Here is an 18,657-nt window from a genome sequence, read left to right as displayed (position 1 = left end):
GAAAATTCTTCCCATGTCTTTTGCCCACTTAGTAATTGGGTTATCAGTCTTTTTCTTGTGGAGGTCCAGGAATATTCTGTAAACTTTTGTTATCAGACTCTTGTCTGAAATGGTATTACCAAATGTTTGTTCCTAGTCTGTAGGTTTTATTTTCATCCTGTTGGCGTTTTTTTTAAAAGAACCTTTATGTTTCTGTAGGTGGTATTTAAATTTTTCTTCAGCCCACAAACCGAGAGGAATCGCGACATCATTCGACGGTCAGGGTTGCTGCTTTGGCAGTTGTTGATGGCACCAAAAGATCAAATTTGCCCTGAAATTCAGAAGGAGGTCTGCCTGGCTATCAGGTGAGCAGGAAAAGACTTGTATATTCATTGCAAAGTGCCTCTCCTGGGACGCATTGTGATCCTCTCTGAAAGCTGGTAGTGTAGATATCCCTTCCCGATTGGAGATAACTTACTTAGTGATTTCTGGCCCCATCTCAGGACCAGGCCCTTTCTGGTGCTCACATCCCTTGTCTCAGCAGAAGTCTGCCCTCTTATGTATGGTGTCTTAAAAATAAAACACCATTTACTAATTTTTACTCCCCTCTCCCTCCATTCCCATCTCTATTAGCCTTCCAGGATTGAGTCTATTTCTGTATAAATTATTCATTGGATTGTTGTATTTGTGGTCTTAGATTTTAATTAGCCTTTTATGAGTGACTTATGTCACTCAGCACAATAGGTTCATCTGTGTTGTTCAGTATTTCACAAATTCTTGATAGTTTTAGTGATGCCTGATACAACCAAACCCAATATGATTTGTAAACTTTCACTGAAATAAACTAAATAAATGAGATACAGGGAAAGATGAAAAAACATAACCTTTCAGTAGAGATTTTGATGGCTCATGAGCTGAGGTCTCATTTGACAGAATACGGTGGTTAAGAACACAGGCTTTGGCAACAAACAGGCCTGCCTGAGTCTGTGTTCTCCCACTTCCTAGACATAACCTTGGCTGGAGACTTCTGTCTTCTCAGCTATAAAATGGGCATAAAAATAGCACTTAGCATATATGTTAATGAGATTTATGTTATATAAGTGTAGATGCAAAATAGCTTCTCAGCAGTGCTAATAATCATTGTTATTGTATTTCAGCTGTCATAATTTTTTTCGATCTTCTTAAAAATCTTGTTAAGAAGGCAGAGTTCATGGGCCATTTTCTATTGCCATTTAATCCTCCTTTTTTTTTTTCTGGTCCTTAATGTGACCAGATATATATCAGTGATTCATAGCCAGGAATTTCAAATTGTGTGAAAGAGTAATATAATCAGGATGAACTTAAAGAGAAGGATTGTCTTCCATAATTGTCTATGCTTTGGTTCTGTTCCTGTTGAGAACATTGAGGCAATATTAAAATCTAGTGCCATGAAGAAACTTGTAGAGATAATGGATCTGTTCACTCTTTCCTGTGGTGATGGTTTTATAGGTGAATATATGTCACAGCTTACCAAATTGTACACTTTAAATATAAAAAAAATTTATACAATTTACTGTCTGTCCAGTAAGCCTGAATATATTAAAAAAGGCTTCTCATGCCATTTGCAGTGCAATTCTTTATGTCCTTCAAATAATCAGTTAAACATTTCAATCAGAAACCAGCTCTTCCTTGGACGCTAAGTCCATTCCCAAAGCTGTGTCTTGTGGCATCACATTGCTGCCTAAAATTGCTTCCTTGCCCAAAGAAACAGAAAAGCTGAGAAATAGAAATTGCTTTTCAAATTAATTTTTTGGCACAGTCTGCGTCTATTTTTTGGTTTGACTCTCTTGACCTTTTATATCTTAAACCAATTCTACCTCCAGCCCTGGTTAGGTTATCATTTTGATATTTCAGAGGCAAGGAGATAGGGATGGAGCCTATCAAAAGACCCTGACTTTAGGGTCAAGTGCTTTTCAGTTCTAAAACTTACTCCAAATTTTTATGTAATCCTACTGATATCTTTAATAAAAACAAATTTTAAATATTTATGGTTTGGATATTCTAGAACATTTTGCCTAAAAACTTTTTCAACTCTTCTGTCATTTCAGCTCTGGTTTAAATATCTTGTACCCAGGCGAAATGGAGATCAATAACTTGCTTAAGCTGGTCCTCACTGAAGGTGAGAATTATCCCTTAGCTATCTTTGGACAAACTTCTTGCCCCAGGGAGGCAAAAACCGTTGAGTCCTTGACTGCTGCCCAAAAGACTGACAATTCAGACCTGCCCAGAGACTCTTAGAAGTAAAGAGTAGATGATTTGCTTCTGAAAAGTCACAGCTCTTAAAACCCAGTGGAGCAGTTCTTCTCAGCACACATGGGGTCAACAAGATTTGGAATTGCCTTGACAGAGCAACTTGATAGTAAAATAATAGATACTTCTTTTCCTCAGATCAGTTAATCAACATTGTGTTACAAATTGTCTGCATATTTCTTACACCTCAACCCTGCTGAAAGCAAAAACCATTATTTTAGGGGTCTTTAAGCTTTAGAAAGCTCTTCTTATCACTACTGCTTAGCCCTGACTGTAGATCGTTAAGAAATGTTTTCATGACAAGCCATCATGGTAACTTGTACATGAATTTTATTTTTTTTTCCTTTACTGAAACTCAACTGTTTAAATTGGAACAAAACCTGACAAAACAAAACACACCAGGCTAGAGACATCCTGTTTTTATAGGACACAGTAATTTAGAATTAGCAATCACAGTTGATGACATATCAGGGGAATGGGTTTGATTTAAAGTCAGATTGCCTTGTTGATATTGATTATATACATATATATATGTAGCTGGTGCGCAGAGATACTCAGAAAATATTGACATTCTACTTGTTTAAGGTTTTTTCAAATAGCATTAGTTTTCTAGATGTAGTTACCAGGTGTCTTACGGCGCTTTGTTCTGTTAGGAGAGAGAAACAGCGGCCTCTCCCAGCTCCGGGATGTGATCCTGACCAACTTAGCGGAGCAGCTTCAGAATAACAGATTTGGAAGTGATGAGGACGACCATTACAGGTGACACAGCTACAGTCTCTCTGCTAACTTTGCCCTGATTCACTTTTCAGTATTAAGTTCCTATAAATGTGTCCGATGAAATGTAGTCTCCTGTCCTATCTAGAATTATGGCCAGCATGGTAAACCCTGGATCATTGAGAAGATAATAAATCCCGGTTCTCTAAGAAATTATAAGAGACCATTGCCATTTTATCAGTAAAGTAGTCTGGGCATGGGGAAAAAGGTACTGAGCTGTCAGGTCTGGAGCTAAATTTATTTCAGAAGAGGCTTCATCCAGACTGCTGGAATGTGAGAGTGGGTGAGTGTGAGCTGGTTCGACAAAGAGAAGGGAAGTGTGACTTTTCTGTGTTATTTATATTGTTTCTGTACATTTGGTTTAGACAATGTCCCAGTGGTTAGCATAATTATTGAGTATGTGGGTTTGTTTGCCATGCCAATTAATTTTGTATCTTTGATTTGTCTTTTAATACCAAGTGTATATGATTTAACCTCTTGCTAATAAGCCATCCATATTTTATTGTTACATTTCCCCCATATTTTAAAGACTAAATGATGAACTTTTACACTACATTCTGAAGATTGTTGTTCGAGAATCCTGTATCTTAATCACCAAGTGCCAAACTGTCTCTAAAGACGATTTTCAAAAGCTCCTTTCAACTGTGCCTGTAAGTAAAAATATCTTTCATGAGAGCAAAACTCTGTCAAGCTGCTCTCTTTTCCTTTTACTATATTGAAGTGTGTGTATATGTGTGTAGAGAGACACACTTAACTCACACACACTTGACAAGGTAGACTTGTGAAAGCCAATGTGAAAAATGTAGCTCTAGGCAAATCTATTGGAAACACCGATCTAGATCTTTATTACCCTCCACTTAAATTTCTTGATCCAGTGAAGTGTTTGGTGTGGTTTATCATTTTAGTTTGTTTCCGAGGAGTTTTTCCTATTGATTTGTAATTTTACACTGTTCCTAAACTCTCAGTGTCTTATGAAGACAAATGAGAACAAATCCTTTTTAAGGGTCTGGGTGGTGTCTCCCTGAGCATGTTAAGGGAAAATAGAAATATGAAATGCAAAAGTCGGTTTAAGTATTCAGAGTGATTAGTGAGGAACATGTAGCTAAACTGTGTGTGGATTATGCTACATGTGTCAAAATCTGTATCCAAAGCCATGTGGAAATAAGTCACCTGATAAACTAACTTGATCTGTTCTCTACACTTTCTCCTTTTGTTTCCCTGGCTGAAATTGTGTGTAAGTCCTAGGATTTACACATCCTCCTTTGAGTAGCATCTAGATCATTTAAATACCCTTATTTGTGTTAAAGGCTGCCTCCTCCTGCCTGCGCTATCTGATGGCAGTTCAGAACCACCTTCTCAGTAACACTATTTTGATTAAACCCGATGAGAATGATGACAGTGACAACTCCTTGCAGGGAGAGACATTGAAGGTACAGGTAAACACCAAGCTTTCTTCGAATGATGCTTTCTACCTGGCTTATAAAACACAGCTGACGTGGCTAAAACTTGTGTGTGTTATTATGTCCGATTTCACCACGTGCCTTGTAGTTTTGTGAGAGGATGTAGGAGGGCACTCATCTCACAGAGCTTTTGTTACTGAAATTACCATGCACGTGACGCTTTCATAATGGGTCATCCTTGTGTGCTGGTGTTTTTGTGCCTTGTTTATTTTCATCTTTTAAGGGCTATAAAAGGCACATACACATGATCTCATACACACCTGAAAATTTTATTTATATCACTGTTTGCCTGTCTGGATCTGTGTATCCTATCTCCACTCACTGCCATACAGTTGATTGTGACTCAAGGCAATGCTCCATTGGGGATCTTGGGCTGTAAATCTTAACGCGTACAGACAGTGTCGTTGTTCCTCCGAGTAGCAGCATCTGGATATGAACTGCTGACCTTTCGGTGAACAGCTTACTATGCCATCAAGACTCCTTCCAGATACCATAGATACAGATTGATTCCGATATTTTGTGGAGAATAACATTTAAAACACATTCATTGTGGGGCAGTCTGCTGCCTTCTCTTGAGTCAAGTGACTTTACAAAGGTGACGGTCACCCTTCTCCCAGTCTCTTTGGTGATTTTAATTTCTCCACTTAGAGTTCATGTCATTTTTCTGAAATTCTTTACTTAGTAATTTATAGCTATCTCACAAATTTTTATAGTAGTGGCCGTTATAATTCTGACAGATGCTCAAGGCTGCTGTTTGCATTGCTCTTCAGAATTTCATCTTTGTGGGAGAGCTCGAGAAATCAAGGATTTTGTTCTTCCTTAACATGTTTACTTAGCCTTATTGGAGATAGGATAGTAAACCAGTCATAGTGAAAGATAAAAGCCACGATAGTTTACCCATTTTTTTCTTATTCTTCTATGCATAAATACAATATAAATCATACACTTGCTCATTGATATTTATACACTTACCTCATTACCGAATCGGTTTTTTCAATAATCAAGAATGCATGTATTCATAATTTAAATTGCTGATGTGATTTAGTTTCTCTTGCCTTGGTTTCCTAAACAGTAAAAACAATAACACCTATCTTGTCAGGTTGCTGTGATGGCTGTAGACTAGGTATGTGAAACACCTGACCCAGTGCTGATTCATGGCGTGCAGTCTGTAAGTGATAGTGTAGGTTATTGAGATGATGTATACCAGGATCCCATGTTCTAGAAAGTTCAGATTTTTTTTGCTCATACTAATGAAAATAATCACAGCAAACACTCATGCAATTCCAAATAGAATTTCCTTTGTTTGAAATGGCTAAATTCGATAAAGTCTCAATTAAACTATGAAAGGAAAGAGAAATAGTGATGATAGAATAGGTTTGACTGTCTGGCATTTCTGAGGAAAATTAAAAACACACATATTTTTCCTAGAGGGCTAGTTTGATGGTATTTTTTTAAAAATAGGAAATAATTGTAAGCTACCATGTCTGTGGTATTCATTTCCTACCTGATTGTTTAGTATTTAAACTCCCACTAATTCCCTAATAATTCATTTTAGTCTTTAGTAGCCTGTAACTGCCTACAACTCTGATTTTTTAAAAACATGCTTGTTTTCAAATGTAATGAATTTAAGATATTAAATGCAAAGGTCACTTATACAATTTCAGAATGTTGTGTTTTTGTCTCATTTGTTCACCGCCTATACATGCGCCTTTTACTGTTCTGTTTTTCTCTTTAGCTATCCTCATACCACCCAAGGCAATCTTCCACCTGGACAGTTTCTGGGCTGGCCACCAGGAGCTCTCTTGTGCTGGAGGGATGGGAGAAATGCACCTTTCTCCTAGGGACTCTGTGTGCTCCCTGGGAAATACTGCGTATTTCTGTCAGCACTCCTGACCATAGCCTCCCAAATCAAATCACTGCTTACCATCCTAGCGGAATGGACTGCTTTGGGCTTATTCTGGCCACCTCATCTTTTAATTTGGAAATACATCATTAAATACATCATTTCATGCTGTCATTGTGACTTGAATACTTACTCATCACCCAGCTGAGGCTAACATGGTGCTATTTTCTGCCTAGGAGCTGAAGGTCAGTATTTTGGCCCTTGCCACCCAAATCCTGACTGGCTGTGATGAAGTGCTGGAAATGCTACAGCAGGTCACAACTGCCCTCATCAATAGTGACATAGCAGACTGCGAGCAGAGGTGAGGAAACAGGTCTGCACTCTTACCAGCTGTCCTTTAGGGAGAAGTTCTATGCAAACATCAAGACATCTAGAACGTGGCATCAAACAAGAGTGATTGATCGTGAGAATAGGTTGAAATGGCAAATATGACGATGCCAAATGCAGTCGAGCCCTTTATTTATTTATTTACTTTCTCTTTTATTTATTCATTGTTGCACATTTTCTCCCCCTTTCCCTCCCACTCTCCCAGATCACCCCACAATGCACCCTTTGTTCCAGACAGTTTTCATACATACAGTGCATAATCATATATTCCTTTCAGACAGTTCTCCCCTTCATCTGTTCTAATGCAGTGTTCATTATCCATCCACTCTAGTGAACACTGCCGTCGAACCTTTCAATGGTGCTTTTAGCTTAGGCCAAGAGCCATGACTATAGGTCAGCTAAGTTGTGGAGCACAGCCTTGTCTGCATTTGGAATGTCCATGATCATTCTTCCCAAATAAGCTTGTCCTTGAAGTTCCAGCTCAGCACCAAAGGACGTGATGAGTCCTTGGGAGGGAGCAGTGGCTTGGTGAGACAGGTGCTTCACAGTCTTAAATTGATGCTGACACAACAAACGTGTGTTTCTACTGTAATTTTACTTCTCCAGACATAGGAATGAATCATACAGAGGCTAGACTTCTTTTTCACAGTAATAAAGCTTTTTTTTTAATTCTCTGCATTAAAATTTCTTTTAGAGATGAGTTACATACTGTATTTTTCTCATGCTTTTAAAATTAGGGATGCTGATCAAATGTTATCCTGCAGTATAACTTTTTGCCTCAGTAACCTTGTCTGGGAGCACTGTGACTAAGGCACTTAGCTACTAACCAAAAGGTAGGCAGTGTGAACCTACCATTCAGTTTGTGAGAGAAGGTGAGGCAGTCTGCTCCAGGAAGATTTCCCGCCTCAGAAGTGCTCCATCCTGCAAAGTCACTATGAGTCACAATTGACTTGACGGCAATGGATTTGTTTGTTCATTTCTGTATACTTACTTGCCCCTGTGTCCCTCCTGTTTTTTTCCTACCACTCTTGCAGTAGTATGAGTTGGGACCATCAGTAATATCAGTCAGATAGGTGTTTTGCTGGGGGGTGTGAGACCTCCGGAAGGGCTGGGAAGATGGATTCTTAGAAGTGGAATGACGAGAACAGATGTAACTGTTGACAAAGTGGAGACGTTGTAACCCATGCCACCAAACAATACGTATGTATATAAATTATTAAATGGGGACCTAATTTGCTGTGTGAATTTTCACCAGAAACTCAACAATATATATTTCTAGAAGAAAACAGATCAGCTCCACAGCATGTATCAGGTCTACTTGTGGTGTGGAGTAGTGGACAGGTATAATCTGATATGGGACCCTGGGAGATGGCAGTTCTCCCCCGCCACACCAGTGACCTGGTGTTCTCAGAGAACTGACATACCCTTATCTTTCTGGGACACTCCATACCTTCATTCCCCTAGCAGAGGGTGGAGATAGTAGAGTTTTAAAGAAAAATTTAAAATCTCTGTTTTCCCCCATATCACACTCAGCTGTTGGAGGCCACAAGTGGAGGTCACTGCTCTGGGCAGTGGCAGCCACTCTGTACCACTTCACTTCTCCCCCTCAGTCTCAGTGTAGCGCAGTGACCAGCAGCCCAGAGCACAGGGAACTTGGCAGAGAATTCACACCTAGAACAACTATTTGAATTTAGAACTCATTTGTAAAGTACTTTGAAAGTACTAGGATATGTACTGGGGGACTTTTCCTTTTTTTTTTTTTTTTTTTGCCAAAGTCACTGGTGAAATCCACTAGTGGATGTCTAGTCTTGCTCTCTCCCTCTGTGGCCCTTGCCCACTGTCGAATCTTCTCCCCCTCATTGCAACCCTGAAACCACTTTTGCAGCTATAAACTGTTGTGGGAGGACACTGCCCATCTTTCTCCCCCGGAGTGGCTGGGAGTTTTGAACTGCCAGCCTTTAGGTTACTTCCATAGCACATTACACACTACACCGCCAGAGTTCCTTCCCTCAAAAGTAGAAGATGAGGAATTTGAGGACTAAAAGGCTTGCCATGTACCTTAAACACTTAGCCAATTCAAAGATTTCAATGAAAGAAAATTGATCAAGTAAATATGACTTTTGTTGCTTCATTTCATTGAGAATTGCTTAGACTGTATGTTTTGTTTTGTTTTGTTTTGGGTAGGTTAAAAGGCTTGGAACAAGTTACTAAGGCCACGATGCTTGGGCACCTTCTTCCAGTGTTACTGACGTCTCTGATGCATCCGAACTTACAGACTCTGACCATGGCCGATGCTCTGATGCCTCAGCTGGTGCAGCTGGTGCTCTATACCAGCCAGGTACATGCCTCGAGCTCACACATATTATTTTTCCACCAGTGCGTTTCACATTGCCCCAGTATGCAGAATAAGCATGGCCATGCCTTTCAGAAACCAGGGGAGAAAATGAGTGAAGAAGCACACCCTATTATAGAGGTTACCTAAAATTCCAAGGGGGAGCGTGTTATTTTTTGTTTGACTATATGTTGCAACATTTTGGCCTGTTTTCATTGTCCATCTCTTGATTCAGTTGTATAATTGTTAATTGGCCATGTAGCATTGAATCCCTAACTTTATCTTGCCTCTCCAGAGCCCTTGCCAATTATGGGTAACTAATATTAATGGTGTATTCCATCCTAGCATTACGTACATGTCAATTGGTCTGGGTAGTTAAGTATTTCCTAATGAAGGAGAGCAGATTAGAATTGTAAAAAGACTGCTTAAATGAGAATACCATGCCTAGCTCTAGGACCATCCAGATAATTAACTGTTAGCACTTTAAGACCTGACATTGGTTTTGTGTTTCAGACGGCTTTGCTGCTTAAAACCCAGTCTCCGGTTTTTGCTGAGGTGGGCTATTCCCCCTGTGGTGCATCTGACCAGAAGGGCAGGCTGTTTCCTGATGAGAGGTGACAAATCCTGCTTCCCTTCCCCATAAAACCCCTTCCTTACCTCTTCTGGGGAAATCCCAGTACTCTTTGTATGACCAGTTTCTAGCCAGGATCTGCCGACTGGGAAAAGAAAGATATTTGAGGGTCAAGGTTTTACAGATAACTGTAGAATTTCTTTGTAGAGGTATGAACACAAGTCAGAAGACATTTCCCCGTGGATCTTATACCCTCATGGTGGAATATGAAATATTATGACTGTGGAAGACAGTTTGACCGTTTTCCAAAGTTAATGTACACCCACTATTAGCTCTAGCTATTATATTTCTAGGTATTTGCCCGACAGAAAATGAGGTGTAGAATTTTACAAAGACTTGTACATAACTATTCCTCACCCCTTTAGTTATTATAACCCTAAGCCAGAAAAACCTCAAATTAGAAACAACTTAAATTTCCGCCAATAAGTAAAGGAAAAATCATTGTGGTGTATCTAAACACTGGAATTCTAATCAGTAAGGAGAAAGAGTGAACTATTTACTGAAGTGTTCCACAGCATGGGTTAATCTGGTGATGACTCAAAGAAGCCAACACCGGTAGCCAAAAACTTAGAAACCGTCCATCAAGAGATGACTGGATAAACAGTGTGTGCGCGCTATACAACGGCTTGTTACTCAGCAGTGAATGGAAATGAGGTCATGATAGCATGCTGTGGCATTATGTTAGGTGAAATAAGTCAGACTCAAAAGGACAAATACTGAATGATTCCACTATATGAAGTATATAGAACTGGAAAAGCATAGAAAACCCAGGTTTCTTAGTGCTTACCAAGAAGTAGGGGTTTAAGTATGAGGTTATTGCCTTATGGTTTCTGAGGTGATAAATTTTTATTTCTCAAATAGTAGTGACAGTTTGACAACATAGTGAGTATGATTAATGTCACTGAATTAAACTCATAGGCCTGGGTGAAAGACCAGATTTCTTGTGGTATTTATTTTCCCACAGGTTAAAAAAAAAGAATCACCCTTCTTTTTTTTTAAATTGAGATTTTATTGTAAGTTTATAGAGACCTTGGATTTCCATTCACTCATTGTTGCACATTTTCCTCCCTGCCCCTTCCCCTCACCCCAGTTTGCTTTTTTCTTTGGAAAGAAAAACATCCTTCGTTCATATACAGTTTTCTCCCACCACCACTTTACTATGCAGCTCTTATTATGGACTCTTGTCATACCAATAATACCTAATCATGTATTCCTTTTATACAGTTCTCTCCCTCATCTGTTTTCAGGGCCATGTATATTATTTATTCCCTCTTTTCTTAGTTTTCCCCCAACCCCCTTTGTCAGCACTGTTTTATAACAGTGGCATTATATAGTATTTGTCTTTTCGTGACTGAGATATTTCACTTAGCATAATGTCCTCCATGGGCACCCATTAATAGTTCATGAGTTCTTGGTTTTTCAGTGCTACATAATATTCCATTGTGTGAATATTCCACAGCTTCTCTATCCATTTGTCGATGGGCACTTGCATTGGTTCCAACTCTTTGCTATTGTGAACAAAGCAGCAGTAAACATGGGTGTGCATATATCTGTTTGGAAGGCAGTTCTGATTTCTTAAGGGTATATTCCCAGTAGTGGAATTACTGGGTCAAATGGTATTTCTATTTCTAACTTTTTGAGAAAGCGCCATACTGCCTGCCAGAGTGGTTACACCATTTTACACTTCCACCAACAGTGAATAAATGTTCCAGTTTCTCCACAACCTCATCTGCATTTGTTGTTTGCTGCTCTGTTGACTTTTGCTATTCTTACTGGGGTGTGATGACATCTCATAGTAGTTTTGATTGCTTGGAATTTTGACAATTTCTTCATGGGTTTGCAATCTGAATGTCTTCCTCAGTGAAGTGTCTGTTCATATCCTGTGCCCATTTTGCAGTTGGGTTGTTTATCATGTTGTGGTGCTCGAGTATGCTATACATTCTAGATATAAGTCCCTTATAAGATATGCATTACCAAATATTTTTCTTCCAGTCTGTGGCTTCCCTTTTTACACTGTTAGAGAAGTTTTTGGATTTGATTCTTAGAAGGTCCCATTCATCTACTTTATCCTCTCCTGGTTGTAGGTGGAATCACTTTCTTACCCCTCTCTCCAAACTAGTAAACACTGCAATTCCATTTGTATACAACTCCTACAAATGCAAGCCATTACCTCTGTTAGAAGCAGAGGAATTTAAAACAGATAGAGGAAACGTCACAAATGTGTTCATTTGTTCACATCTATCAAGTTGCTTTAGATATGTGTAATGTATACGATGCCAGCATTACCTCAGTAACACTCTCTCTGAACACTGACTTGGAAGGAATATGTCTAGAGTAGTGCTATCCGTTGAACTCCTCAGTGAAGGATAACCATGTTTCTGTCTGATGTGGTCTGCCATAGCTCTGTGCTGTGATTGAATGTTGCATTGTGGTGACTCGTGCAACAAAAAGGAGCAACTGGGTTTTATGGTAATTTTTTTTATTTAAATAATTTTAATGAACATTTACAGAGATTTTGGATTTCCATTCATTCATTGCTGCACTTCTCTCCCTGCCCAGCCCTCCCCCTCACCCCAGTTCACTCCTCTCTTTGAAAAGTAAAAGAAAAACTCCCTCCCTGGTACACAATCCCCCCGCCCCCTCCCATGACCCCAGGTACATTCCACTATGCAACCTTAATTGTGGACTCTTGTGATAACCATAATACCCTATCATACATCGCTTTTAAATTATTCTCTCCCTCATCTGTTTCAGAGCAGTATACACAATTTATCCAGTTTTTCTCACTCTTACCCCAACCCTGATATAAGTCCCATTTTACAGCAGTGGCATCATGCAGTATTTGTCCTTTTGCGACTGAGATATTTCACTCAGCATAATGTCCTCCAGGCTCACCCATTTTGAATAATATTGCATGAGTTCCTTGTTTTTCAATGCAGCATAGTATTCCATTGTGTGACTATACCACAGCTTCTCTATCCATTCGTTTGTTGATGGGCACCTGGGTTGTTTCCAACTCCTTGCTATTGTGAACAAAGCCGTGATAAACATGGGTGTGCATACATCTGCTTGGATGTCAGTTATAGTCTCTTTGGGATATATTCCCAGTAGTGGAATTGCTGGGTCAAATGGTATCCCTATTTGCAACTGTTTGAGAAAGCGCCATACCACCTTCCACAGTGGTTGCACCATTTTACACTCCCACCAACAGTGAATAAGGGTTCCAGTTTCCCCACAACCTTGTCAGCATTTGTTGCTTGCTATTCAGTTAAATGTTGCTATTCTGACTGGAGTGAGAGGATATCTCATAGTTGTTTTGATTTGCATCTCTCTTAGAGCTAGGGATTTTGAATATCTCTTCATGTGCTTGTTGCCCATCTGAATATCTTCTTTGGTGAAAGTGTCTGTTCATATCCTGTACCCATTTTTCAGCTGGATTACTTACCTTTATCTTGTTGTGGTGCTCAAGTATTTTATAAATTCTAGATATAAATCCCTTATCTGACATATCATTACCAAATACTTTTTCCCAGTCTGTGGCTTCCCTTTTTTACCCTGTTGGAGAAGTTTTTGGATGTGCATAAGGATTTGATTCTTAGAAGGTCCCATTCATCTATTTTATCTTCTCCTGGTTGTAGATGCAACTGGGTTTTTCATTTTATTCAGTTTAAATTTATTCTTAGAAACTCTTTGTTTGGGTGAAGGCTTTCAATGAAATGTAAATGGCCACCACACCACAAACAGAAGGGGAACAGTGAGAGTGTTCTTGCACAGTCAAGAGTGGAAACAGTGTCAGTGACCAAGGTCAACAGAACTTGTTGATTCGGAACTAAACTGTTTCGTTAGACTTCACAAAAAGCCTGCAAAGAATTACTAAACAAAAAATAAATGTCCACATTTGACTGTAGCAGCTGCCACACTGGACAGTGAGGTAGTACAGCCTTTTTAATGAAAGGATCTGCCATGTGGAAAGAGAAATAGGTTTAGTTTTTAGGAGCGTGTGCTACATAAACTTGGGCTCTGTGAAGCCCTTCAGTTCAGTTACAGTGAGCAAAAGAAAATCTCTGATCTGAAAGTTCTTTTTCTTAGTGAAAATTCTGCTAAAAAGCTTGTAATTGGATGTACTCATAGAGGTTTCAATAGCTACCCTGGAGATAGAAGGAACTTCTGCAGGACGATAATCCTATGGGATATGGAAAGAGGCCAATGTTAAAGTTCCTTGGAAGTATCTTTTTTTCTTATTCTCAATGAGAGTTGGAAGTTCCTTTGCTGGATATCAGTTGAATTTCTCCCTTAGAAAAAGCAGAACGTGGAATGTAAATATAATGCCTAAGAGCAAAAGGAAGCAAACCTCTTAAATATAGGGATTATTTTTTTTTAATTGGTTTTCATTTCTTACCACCATCACAAACCACTTTGTCCATACTGCATTCTATGGAAAACTAAAGAACAGTTTCTTTACCTTCCGTGCTGTAGTGCATATTTATTTTGTGTTTTTTCCCCTTCTTTGCTGATAAGCTACATCACTATCTCTGTCTCTGGTTTTAGAATGCTAGAAGAGAAAGAAGAACCAGGCTTTCTCACGGGCTTGAAGATTCCTGCCCCCTGGGCTGCTGGGAAGACTGTGGAAACAGTGCACCCTGTGAGGGACAACTACAAATTTAAGGAGACCGTCCATATCCCTGGAGCTCGCTGCCTGTATCTCCGGTTTGATAGCAGATGTTCTTCGCAGTACGACTATGACAAAGTAAGCAGGAACTGGCTCGTTCTGGTTTCCAGCTCTGGGGAGCTGGTTTCTTAGAGGCTTCTTATTTTTCTTTGCTGCGGGTCACCATTCTTGACTTCTTTCCTTCTCTAGGAATCGCTAATGAGAACTTCCCTAAGGTAGTAACTGGGGACAGGAAAAAGCCACCACCTCTGTGGTCTAAGAACAGTGTTTTCACTGCACTTGTTAAATGCTGGTGGCACGGACCATAGGAAGTTGCGCTCCTAATCCAGAAGTGGTTTAAATTCACCATTCACTCCTTGGGAGAAAGCTGAACATCTCTTCCCATTCAAGTCACCCTCAGAAACCCTGTGGAGAGCCAGCTATGAGTTGTTGCAGCTCACTGGCACTGACTCTGAGTGTTCCAAAGGACATTTTTGTCAGCTTTCAAAGAGCACAAGTCCAAGCCAAAGGAAATTGCCTTTTTATTCTGCTTACGTCCTGCCCTCCTTCTGTGTTTGAATCCCATTCATAGAAAGGTCTTACTGCCCAGTTCTTGAGGCTGCTTACAGATCTTCTGGGGAGAATGTGGCCATGTAAAAGGATGCTAGATGTGCTGGAATCTGGTTTATGGTGATTTCAATTATTTGATTATGTTTGCTGTTACTTATGGGCTCCTATAATTTTATCTTTTTTTATGGGGGGGGAGGTGTGTGTGTACACCATCAAATCGGATCTGATTGGCACAGGAGGAGATTGCCCCTCCTTCCACAGAGCATCTGGTGGATTCGAACTGCATACCTCTGGGATTACAGTGCAGCTTTTTGCAGTTAGGCCACCAGAGCTCCCTTGGGCTCCTGTAATTTTTTTTTCTTCTTAATTTTAATGAAAGTTTACAGAGACTTAGGGTTTCCTTTCATTCATTGTTGCACTTTTCTCCCTGTCCGCCCCCTCCCCGCCAGTTCCCTCTTCTCTTTGAAAAGTAAAAGAAAAATTCTTTTACTGTTATGTAATCCCTCCCCCCAAGTCCACTCCACTGTGCAGCCTTCATTCTGGACTCCTATCATGACAAGAATACCTTTTCATATATCCTCTTAAACAGTTCTCTCTCTCATCTGTTTCAATGCAGTAAACATTATTTATCCCCTGGGCTCCTTTAATCTTAAGAAGTACTTTCCAACCTGGTGCCTTAGCAATTATAAATAAAAGGAAATGCAAAAGAAGTTTATGTCATTTCTGATCATGTTAGCCTTCTGAGGAAAGGCTAAAGAAACTGGAATAAGTAGCATATGAAAGAGAAACTGGAAGAGTACTTAATAGCTTTCATATGAAGGGCTGCTATATGTGTTAGCTGACTGTTAGCTATTACGTCTCTTCTCTATGAACTGTGTAAGAATAAATTGTCTTAGATGCCACCAGGAGGGATGTGGGGGTGAAAAAGACTTCTTAACAACACGTTACGTGAGAGGGTAAAAACCGAGCAAACAACTTACAGGACCCTTGTCCTCAGAATATTTTTAGAGAGGGATGAATGCCAGATATTCTGGAGGAGTTGAAAACTTGCCCTTGTAACTTGCCTTTGTTGGGCCTTTCAGACCTTCCATCTCATGGCATTGGTCTACCCCTTCATGTTTCCTAGCGTCACGTCTACCCGTGTTTCTTGGATTCTAGTCCAATGACCAATTCAGGTGGAAATGGAAGAGGTGTTTTTTTTAAAGACAATAATTTGCATCTTCTGATGTACCCTATCCTGCACTTGCAGTAGACTTAAGATGTTAAGTGACAAAGTGCAAAGAGGCTTAATCCATGGATAAAATAACATTTGCTTTTCCAGTGGCCCCTGGCTGGTGTCAACAAAAGGTCCAAAAGGGTAAGAAATAACAAAAATCAGAAGCATTGAGGGCTAAAACGTCAACTTTACTCCAAACATAACTGCTATTCAGTGAGATGAAGTCAGAGTATACATCAGAAGACGGAATTTGGCATTGATAGACCTTATAGCTTCCTTTTCCTTCTAGAAGTATTTGAATGTCAAATGGCCCATGACTGTTTCTCCTATGTAGAGAGTTGATTGATTACTTATAAATGAACGAAGAGTCCTCATTAAAGAAATTATTGATACATCAAAATGGACCCAAGAAGCAGTAGCCCCTTTTCTAGTCCAAAGTTGTATCAATTTCTTTGAATGCTATTAAGCGACATTCTGAGACTGGCTTATTTTCAATTTGTTGCATTTCAGGTTTTTTTTCTTAAGTTCATTACTTGGTTTTGATACTTTCATTTTGTTGTTGCTAGATATCTTTTCATCTCTCTTTGCTCACTTTATTAATTTGGGGGAGGACTTCATGGGGCAAATTGTACCTGTTAATACTATGTTAATAATAAGTTATCAGGAGTAAAATTGCTATTTTATACAAAAAATTGCATTAAATACCTTAAGTTTGATCTACATGGGTTTGATTACAGAAATTAATAATGTTTTTAAAAACCCTCTTATGTTTAAAAATTAAATTGTGATACTATAAAAAATTTAAAGATATATTAAAAAATTTTCAATGTAATCATGAATACCCAGTGACTGCCTTATAAACATCAGGCTGTGTGTATCCCAGTGGCTTATCATTTATATCTAAAGTCAAAAAAGGGGGGAAATATTAGATATACTGACACCAGTGCCTGGTTATGAATGTTTTATTTAATGCCAACATTTCTTGCAGCCTTTTTATTTGTAGCTGTTGTTTTTGTTTTTCTTTTACAGTCTAACAGTCTATTTTCTGTTTTGAAGTTGGTGATATACGCGGGGCCTAACACAAACAGTAGGAAGGTTGCTGAGTATGGAGGCAACACACTGGGATATGGCAGCCGTAGTGTCTTAGGAACTGGCTGGCCGAAAGACTTGGTGAAGGTATGGTATCCAGTCGTAATCACTTCCTAGCAAGGACAGCCAAGTTCTTGAATGCTCATTATGGAGCCAAGCATTAGCTAAAATAATCTTGGGGAAATATGTCAGAGAGACTTTTGTTGAGGTGGGTCTGCCTTGGTAGGTTTGTGAGTTTCCAGAATGATCTGCACCAACCTTCTTCTGTCCTTTGCAGAACTCTAACATCCCATAGACTGAGGTGGTCAAAGCATTTTTCTTCCCTGACCATTAAGACAGTCTGCTAGTTCTTTCAGCTGACTTCTCATAGACTAATTTATGATGGGCAGCCTAGAATCACAGGCCATTATGCTTGTAAAATGTGGAGCTCATTTCAAATTAATTTGGGACTTAAGAGCAAAGATAATGATCTCTTCTCAGTCTGGTACAGTTTGGGCCCTGCTTCTTCATTTAGACCCTTAAGCAACTCCAGATTTGCTTAGAAAATTATTATGAACAGAAATGCCTGTTAAAACTCAAGAACTGTTTCAGAGGCTTCCCTCTGAGCCTCTGTGTTACACACACCATCTTTAACTTAATTGGGATCACACAGGCTACAGGGATGTCTCCAGATCTTGAGCAGCTCAGCACTGTGCACTGTGCTTTTGTTCCTCATTCGTGGAATTGGGGGGACACACACACACACACACACACACACACACACGACTTCCTGGCAGTTGGTCAGTGTTCTTCAAGAAGGTTGGCCATTTGCCTGCATGACTGGGATCAGTGAGGGTTTGAACAGAAAGGGAGGCAGAAAGAAAATAATTTGCAGGGATTTCTTGGAAATTATGCACCAGATTTCATTAATCATCCCTCTGGTCCAGCTCCTGGTCAGTTGTGGCCCATCTGACAGGTGCCTAGCGTGCCAAGGCTCCCTGCTTAGGAGAGATATCTAAAAGTTGGTGTCTAAATGAGAGGAAGGAATTGAAACTCCTAGGGAACAACAATAAGAAAAGGAGTGAAATGTTGCTGTGGTCCTTCTGAAAGTGAATCACTGAACTTCATTGCTCTCTTAAAAGTTGTCTCATTTTTAAAGTGCATCTCTCCCCCCTTCCTTAAATTTTAAGGTGGAAGGAGATACAGTCACCTTCTCCTTTGAAATGAGAAGTGGCCGTGAACACAACACTCCCGATAAAGCTATGTGGGGCTTTGCTTGCACAGTCCGCGCTCAGGTACTGGATTCTAACCACAGCCGTGGTCTTAATGTCCTTTCTCCTTTGTACCTTGGTTACAGACATCATATTTGCCTTGACAATGGGTCAAAATATGAGCCGTTTTCATTCGTCTCTTCCATTTGGCAGTAGTCAACCATTCTGTTTCTTCTTATGGAAAAAGCA

At 39.7% G+C, this 18,657-nt stretch overlaps 1 protein-coding gene across 1 annotated transcript in view; it reads left to right on the top strand.

Annotated features, from left to right (window-relative positions):
• HECTD4 (HECT domain containing E3 ubiquitin protein ligase 4) overlaps positions 1–18,657 on the top strand; it is a 133,077-nt gene that overhangs the window by 36,323 nt on the left and 78,097 nt on the right. Inside the window, exons 12-22 of the mRNA XM_006894679.1 lie at positions 199–344; positions 2,067–2,137; positions 2,922–3,027; positions 3,572–3,692; positions 4,350–4,478; positions 6,582–6,706; positions 8,917–9,070; positions 9,578–9,678; positions 14,244–14,442; positions 17,186–17,310; positions 18,357–18,492. Coding sequence (XP_006894741.1) covers positions 199–344; positions 2,067–2,137; positions 2,922–3,027; positions 3,572–3,692; positions 4,350–4,478; positions 6,582–6,706; positions 8,917–9,070; positions 9,578–9,678; positions 14,244–14,442; positions 17,186–17,310; positions 18,357–18,492 — 1,413 coding nt within the window. The remainder of the gene's footprint in view (positions 1–198; positions 345–2,066; positions 2,138–2,921; positions 3,028–3,571; positions 3,693–4,349; positions 4,479–6,581; positions 6,707–8,916; positions 9,071–9,577; positions 9,679–14,243; positions 14,443–17,185; positions 17,311–18,356; positions 18,493–18,657) is intronic.

This window comes from Elephantulus edwardii, unplaced genomic scaffold, assembly GCF_000299155.1.
Source record: "Elephantulus edwardii isolate Elephantulus edwardi_28Jun2011 unplaced genomic scaffold, EleEdw1.0 scaffold00148, whole genome shotgun sequence".
NCBI lineage: Eukaryota > Metazoa > Chordata > Mammalia > Macroscelidea > Macroscelididae > Elephantulus > Elephantulus edwardii.
The sequence above is the reverse complement of the archived record's forward strand: the minus strand, read 5'-3'. Positions and strand labels throughout refer to the sequence as shown.